This window comes from Protopterus annectens, chromosome 6.part0, assembly GCF_019279795.1.
Source record: "Protopterus annectens isolate FY-2018-M chromosome 6.part0, PAN1.0, whole genome shotgun sequence".
Classification (NCBI taxonomy): Eukaryota; Metazoa; Chordata; order Ceratodontiformes; family Protopteridae; genus Protopterus; species Protopterus annectens.
Genome location: NC_056737.1, coordinates 427,511,372 through 427,520,053, shown reverse-complemented (window position 1 = coordinate 427,520,053; position 8,682 = coordinate 427,511,372). Strand labels below are relative to the sequence as shown.

Sequence of the window (8,682 nt, the reverse complement as noted above, 5' to 3'; positions counted from 1 at the left end):
ATCAGCAGAAGCTTCATCACAATATATTCAACATTTTCAAAACATCTGTTGGCCTAGTGGTACAAAGGCAAGGTGTCCACTGGTTCCACTGCTGACCCAAGTACAGGAAAGGACTCAGGCTGGTAAGCTAAGCAAAGTGCACAAGATGATATCCTGCAGGGACGCCTGGGTAGTGTTTGTCACCAGCTTCACAGGCTAACTGCTTGAGTGTGCAAATACACCTATCAGACATGTTGATGTCATTATGCAATACTCTCCTGTTAGGGAACTGGACCAGACAGCATTACATGATGACTCCTATTGTGCTATATACTGATCCCTGTGGATCTTTCTTCCTCAGCACTTATATTTTATGCCATAAAGTTGACTTCCTGAGTAGATAGGGGACCTTTAGTTGAAGAGATAAGTCCAATTGCAATTCTGAGACACTTAAGTGAGATCCCTGAAATTTAAGAAAAAAAAATAATTGTGAAATGCAGAAGGACAGGGAATGTTGAACATCACTGTTCTTCTTTAAAGCTGTTTTTTTGTAAGGGGGGGGGTTAGCACTCACACTTGTCTGGACTTATATGTATGATCTCCGCTTAGCCTTCCATGATAAGAATGATTCAGTTTCTTTGAACTCCTTCACCCAAATAAAAGCAGTAGTAAAGCAAGCAGCCATTCTACAGACCTAAACCAATACTACTACATCAGCAACATCAAATGGCATGGCACATGACTAACAAAATGTATACTCCATTTCTGGAGTAGGCTGCTCTTACTCCTCAAGCAGGGTTCTTCCCTAACAACCTTTAAAATCAGTTTGGATAAGTGATCATGAGTTTTCACTGGGGATATGAGGAGAAATTCTACTTAATAAAGGACATTCTTATTCTCCCACAGTATTAGGCAATGTGGCTAAGCTTGAACATGGTGTCCTTTAGCCATAAGCTTAATAAAAACCTGTGACCCTATAAATCAGCTCTAAGATCAGCATATCAAATACAGAAGGAATACCCTAACAAATGACACTCTTAGACTTAGTATGTATAAACCAGGATTTTTTTCTCACTCAGTCTCACTATCAAACAGGTACATCTAGAGCTATCCAGAAAAGAGACAGTGGTATCCAGCTACAGTGGATGGAAGTGCAGTGATAACCCACAGAGACTATAATGAGTCAGGTGGGGAATGTTGGGGAGAAAACTAATTTTTTTTCATAAAAGCTACACTAAAGGACTGGACCAACTGTTGCAGGAAGACTTTTACAGACTTCCTGGATACAATAAAGAAAGGTATAGTTTCAGAAGTCAGGCCATAATCTGCTATACAATAGCCATCTCTGTATCCCAAAGGTAACTGTTTTCTGCATTAAGCTAGTAAGGCAAACCAGTTGTCAGTGCACCAGACAGATAAAGTTCTGAAATGCCTCACTACAAACAGAAAATGATGTCATTCTAAGGGGATCCAGTATCTGTTAGCCTGGGATGACATGACTGACACACCTCGATGCTTTGATCACTGTATCTACAAGCTCAAACAGAACAGCTGGTGGAGCAACAAGAATAATCCACAATGAGTGTAATCACTAGAAGCCACTGTTTAATCCACAACACGAAGACGAAAATTACACACAAAGCACAGATAGTAATACTCAGGAATATGTAGGTTAAGTGCTTTCATCTGTCCATACCAGACTTCCTCAGAACCTTTGATTATAATAAATAACTAACATTTTATACCTTCATTTGGCGCCAAAAAAATCAATCAATTAACTAATTAATTCTATTAAATAGCTAAAATAGCTGAAATACATAAAACTAGAATTGTATATTAAAATACTACAATAATAAATATATTATATGCACATTTACATATACAATATATTAAATTAGAATATATACCAAAATACACTGTAATATATGTATGACATTCTAAAAATATGTTGTAATAAAATTTAATACAGTAAAAATAATATATGTATTTACTTCTTGATAATACTAAACTGTTTAAAATACAATATATTATGTATCATATTTGTGTACAGGATGCTTGTACCAGAAAAAAATAAACTACTAAATACTAAATATACACCCTAACTACATGGAATAAAATTAAGTAAATTATGAAGAGCCCACTACTAAAAACTTGTGCTATATATCATAAAATTAAAATTAAAATTTTTTTAATTAAAAATATTTAATTAAATTAAATTAAATTAAATTAGGATTAGGTTAGGTGGATCCCAGGATAAGGAAGGGTTTCAAGCTAATATATTCATTAAGTCCTGGATACATTGTAGCATTATAACAAATTTGCCACTTACTTTCCATAGATCCTAAACGTGCCTTCCAATTACCACTACCTACCGATCTATCTACTTGGTCTAATATAGCAAACTTAAACTTGTGGTCTATACCTTTTTCTTTAACATGTTTACTGAGTGCATTCTTATCATCTCCTTTCCTCATTTTGTATATATGTTCATATATCCGTGTTTTTAACTTTCTCTCCGTTTTCCCTAATATAATATGCTGTGCGGTGCGTACATGTGGCTAAATAGACAACTCCCTGACTATTGCAATTACCTGATCTAAATTTCCATATACTTTTCATGATGTTGTCTAATTTAACACTTTTATCTTCATTGATGTATTGACACTGCCCACATGTTCCACATCTTTTTGTACCCATCTTTATATTTTCTTTATTATTCCTATATTCACTGCTTTCTACTATTTTCTTAATATTGTTCCCTGTTTTAAATACTATAATGGGGTCTTTCCCTACTATTGGTCCTATACTTTCCATGTTTGATAATAAAGTCCAATGCCTGCGTAGAATCTCCTTGACTATATTTGTATGTGTTATACATGATAACACACACTCATCTATCTGGTGGTTTATTCATCTTCTTATAGGACCCTTCTTTTCCTAATAATGGACAAAACTTAATACTCCATTGTAGTTTGACGTATTCCACCACATCTGCAAGCATAGTTATGGGGTAACCTCTTTCTATGAACAATTTGTATATATAGTCTAATTCTTGTGTCATGAGTTCTCTACTAAAAGACATGCGGGCAGCTCTAACACATTGCCCTTTAACTACGTTCTTAAATATGTGTGGTGGGTGGCAACTCCCAAATTGGATATAATCATTGGAAAAAGTTGGTTTTCTGTACAATTTTGAAACAAAACCAACCCCACTGTTGCTAATTTATGTATCCAAGTATGCTATACCTTTATTATCAACTTTATGGGTGAAACTCAGAAAATCGGTGGTGCTGTTAATATACTTGATAAAGTCAGGGATGATTTCCTTTTTCCCTTTCCATATTATAAATAAATCATCCAAAAAACGTGTATATAACGACATATACTTGTAATATTCACTAGGAAATATAAACAGATCCTCCCATTCTAACATCACCAAGTTAGCAAATATGGGTGCACAAAATGCACCCATAGCTACACCTCTAGTCTGTCTGAACACTTCACCCTGAAACTCTATATAATTATGATCCAATATGAGTCCCATCATGTCCAATATAAGATTGATTTTCTCCCAAGTTAAACCGGAGAACTTCCTCATGCTATTACAAAAATATTCCAACCCTATATTCGTGGGTATACAGGAAAAAAGGTCTTTTACATCTACGGTAATATATGTAATATCCTCACCCCACACTTCCGGGGTTAATTTACTAAGAAAATCCCAGGAGTCCTTAATTAAATGTGGAACATTTGCATACACATGTTTGGTCCAATGGTCAATTGTGACCCCCATATTGAATGTTTTGGATTTTGATCCCGATATTATCGGTCTAAACGGAGGGTTTTCCAAACATTTATGGATTTTAGGAATACCCACAATATGGGCCATCATAGGGTTCTCATTCCTTATAAAATTATAGAGCTCATTAGTAATTCTATTATCTAAGAGATATTCTTCAATGGCTAAATCTATACGCTTGTATCCAATATTAATCTGATTAAGGGAGACTTCCTCGTAATTGCCTGAGTTGAACAAAATATCATGGATCACACTATAATATTCAACCTTGTCAAATAGTATAATCCTGCCCCCCTTATCGGGTTTCATAATCCTAATCTCTTTATTAAAAATGATGCCATCTAATGTTTTCCGTTCATCCTTCGTTAAACTATCACTAAACATACCATAAAAATCAGCCTGCTTCCTAATATTTTTATATAATTCATATACTTCCCTACACACCACTTGTTCATATACTGCTACTTGTGGATTTGGTGGTGGGATATATGAACTTTTCTTTACAAGCCTCTGCTCATTTACCTTAGGCCCTTCATTTTGATCCTTAAACAATAACGCCAAATTCAATCTACGACAATATAATTTTATCTCTTTAATAGTGTCAAATAAATTGAAGCTAACAGTTGGAATATATTTCATTCCTTTACTAAAAAGGGTGAAAAAGTCTTCTGTTATCTCAACATTAGTATAATTGTATACCTTAAATCCACTATAGTTATGTATCTTGGGTCTACCACTATTACTAGTTTCAACACTCTGGACATCTGTAATAGATAATACTTTGTCTATATCCAGATCTAATCTCTCCGTAGTACCCACTTCCTTCACCACATCCTTATCAATAATAGGCTGACTACTGCTACTTATATTTAATACCTTTTCTGATATTTCTTTGGGGCAGGGTAAAATTTCCCCCCTTGAAAATTTGTATCGTCATCCTGTCTATTGTATTTGCTTCTCCCTATATTCTGTTCCTGATTAAAAACATTGATACCTTCTCTATACCGTTGCGGCCAAATATATACCCTCCCTATCCTATACTGTTCAGTGTCCCTTTCTATCTTATGCATCTTTCTATTATATACACTTTTAATCCTATTGCTTGCTGTCTGAAACTGTTTATAATACAAATCATGCCACTGTTCGAACTCGTTATCTTTTGTAATTTCTTCATTCAAAACCTCTAGCTCATTCAATAATATCGCTATCTTTTCATCGTTATACTTCATTATCATCTTCATGTACATATAACCAAATGTGTCAAACAAATTATTAAATTCCTGTGTGACAGTATTGTTATAATTAATGCCTAGAGGAAGTTTAAAAAAACAAAGCCCCTTAGGCACAATATGTACATTCATACATTTCTCTAAGTATGCATTGTCTAGCTTAGTACATTTTAAATGAATCAGCTTTTTTCCTAAAAGAAAAATCTTAGTTTTCAGACTGCTCGATGATATACTAGAGGCATGCCTGCCTTGTGTTTGTTTAAAATCACCATTAATGGAAAATTCAAAGTCATCGACTAAAAAGTCATTAATAACATTGCCCAAATTACTACCAGTTTCCTTGTTGTTGATATTAGATGTTGTTCCATACTTTAAACTTAATTTACTACCAATTTTGGGACTAGATATAGTGTCTTTAATAACAGTACCTTTCTTGTGCTTATTGTCCACTCCTTTACTGGTAACATTAGAATATGTTTTAATGTTCTCTCGCTGCTTAGGGCGCACTCCTAATCTCTGAATCTCCTCCGTTTGATGAAACAGGCTGAAATCAAACGTGAATTCAGCCTCAGGCAAAACATTATCTAAAGTTTCCTTTATATCCAAAGTAGGTACCGGCGTAGGTGTTGTTCGACCTTCCACTTGGCCGTTTGGTATGTCCCCCTGACTGTTGAGCACAATCCGCTCCGCTAAGTATGGTGGTGTGTCTTCAGTGCCTTCAGGGTTCTGGGAGGATCCCTTACAATTACCTGCTTGCACCGTTTCAGTTAACTTTCCGACAAGATCCAAAAGTTTATTCACGTCAGCTTGAAGCGTGGTAACTTCCGCTCTCAACGTCACGAACTCCGCTCTGCTCAATGAAGCTTCCAAAGGTACTGTGTCGGCCATGAAACAACAGGGAAAGCACAAAAGTGATCAAAGCACCAAAACGTGAAACAGCCGATCACTGTATCTACAAGCTCGAACAGAACAGCTGGTGGAGCAACAAGAATAATCCACAATGAGTGTAATCACTAGAAGCCACTATTTAATCCACAACACGAAGACGAAAATTACACACAAAGCACAAATAGTAATACTCAGGAATATGTAGGTTAAGCGCTTTCATCTGTCCATACCAGACTTCCTCAGAACCTTTGATTATAATAATTAACTAACATTTTATACCTTCATTTGGCGCCAAAAAAATCAATCAATTAACTAATTCATTCTATTAAATAGCTAAAATAGCTGAAATACATAAAACTAGAATTGTATATTAAAATACTACAATAATATATATATTTTATACACACTTACATATACAAGATATTAAAATAGAATATATACCAAAATACACTGTAATATATGTATAACATTCTAAAAATATGTTGTAATAAAATTTAATACAGTAAAAATAATATATGTATTTACTTCTAGATAATACTAAACTGTTTAAAATACAATATATTACGTATCATATTTGTGTACAGGATGCTTGTACCAGAAAAAAATAAACTACTAAATACTAAATATACACCCTAACTACATGGAATAAAATTAAGTAAATTGTGAAGAGCCCACTACTAAAAACTTGTGCTATATATCATAAAATTAAAATTAAAAATGAAAATATATAATATGTAAATGTGTATATAATATATTTATTATTGTTGTATTTTAATGTACAATTCTAGTTTTATGTATTTCAGTTATATAATATATATGTAAGTGTGTATATAATATATTTATTATTGTAGTATTTTAATATACAATTCTAGTTTTATGTATTTCAGCTATTTTAGCTATTTAATAGAATGAATTAGTTAATTGATTGATTTTTTTGGCGCCAAATGAAGGTATAAAATGTTAGTTAATTATTATAATCAAAGGTTCTGAGGAAGTCTGGTATGGACAGATGAAAGCGCTTAACCTACATATTCCTGAGTATTACTATCTGTGCTTTGTGTGTAATTTTCGTCTTCGTGTTGTGGATTAAATAGTGGCGTCTAGTGATTACACTCATTGTGGATTATTCTTGTTGCTCCACCAGCTGTTCTGTTCGAGCTTGTAGATACAGTGATCGGCTGTTTCACGTTTTGGTGCTTTGATCACTTTTGTGCTTTCCCTGTTGTTTCATGGCCGACACAGTACCTTTGGAAGCTTCATTGAGCAGAGCGGAGTCCGTGATGTTGAGAGCGGAAGTTACCACGCTTCAAGCTGACGTGAATAAACTTTTGGATCTCGTCGGAAAGTTAACTGAAACGGTGCAAGCGGGTAATTGTAAGGGATCCTCCCAGAACCCTGAAGGCACTGAAGACACACCACCATACTTAGCAGAGCGGATTGTGCTCAACAGACAGGGGGACATACCAAACGGCCAAGTGGAAGGTCGAACAACACCCTCGCCGGTACCTACTTTGGATATAAAGGAAACTTTAGATAATGTTTTGCCTGAGGCTGAATTCACGTTTGATTTCAGCCTGTTTCATCAAACGGAGGAGATTCAGAGATTAGGAGCGCGCCCTAAGCAGCGAGAGAACATTAAAACATATTCTAATGTTACCAGTAAAGGAGTGGACAATAAGCACAAGAAAGGTACTGTTATTAAAGACACTATATCTAGTCCCAAAATTGGTAGTAAATTAAGTTTAAAGTATGGAACAACATCTAATATCAACAACAAGGAAACTGCTAGTAATTTGGGCAATGTTATTAATGACTTTTTAGTCGATGACTTTGAATTTTCCATTAATGGTGATTTTAAACAAACACAAGGCAGGCATGCCTCTAGTATATCATCGAGCAGTCTGAAAACTAAGATTTTTCTTTTAGGAAAAAAGTTGATTCATTTAAAATGTACTAAGCTAGACAATGCATACTTAGAGAAATGTATGAATGTACATATTGTGCCTAAGGGGCTTCGTTTTTATAAACTTCCTCTAGGCATTGATTATAACAATACTGTCACACAGGAATTTAATAATTTGTTTGACACAGTTGGTTATATGTACATGAAGATGATAATGAAGTATAACGATGAAAAGATAGCGACATTATTGAATGACCTAGAGGTTTTGAATGAAGAAATTACCCAAGATTACGAGTTCGAACAGTGGCATGATTTGTATTATAAACAGTTTCAGACAGCAAGCAATAGGATTAAAAGTGTATATAATAGAAAGATGCATAAGATAGAAAGGGACACTGAACAGTATAGGATAGGGAGGGTATATATTTGGCTGCAACGGTATAGAGAAGGTATCAATGTTTTTAATCAGGAACAAAATATAGGGAGAAGCAAATACAATAGACAGGATGACGATACAAATTTTCAAGGGGGGAAATTTTACCCTGCCCCAAAGAAATATCAGAAAAGGTATTAAATATAAGTAGCAGTAGTCAGCCTATTATTGATAAGGATGTGGTGAAGGAAGTGGGTACTACGGAGAGATTAGATCTGGATATAGACAAAGTATTATCTATTACAGATGTCCAGAGTGTTGAAACTAGTAATAGTGGTAGACCCAAGATACATAACTATAGTGGATTTAAGGTATACAATTATACTAATGTTGAGATAACACAATACTTTTTCACCCTTTTTAGTAAAGGAATGAAATATATTCCAACTGTTAGCTTCAATTTATTTGACACTATTAAAGAGATAAAATTATATTGTCGTAGATTGAATTT

At 34.4% G+C, this 8,682-nt stretch overlaps 1 protein-coding gene across 1 annotated transcript in view; it reads right to left on the bottom strand.

Moving 5' to 3' along the window:
* Positions 1-2,793, bottom strand: part of LOC122803853 (zygote arrest protein 1-like) — a 27,731-nt gene extending 24,938 nt beyond the window's left edge. The window contains exon 1 of the mRNA XM_044073535.1: positions 2,571-2,793. Coding sequence (XP_043929470.1) covers positions 2,571-2,793 — 223 coding nt within the window. The remainder of the gene's footprint in view (positions 1-2,570) is intronic.
* Positions 2,794-8,682: the final 5,889 nt, after the last annotated feature.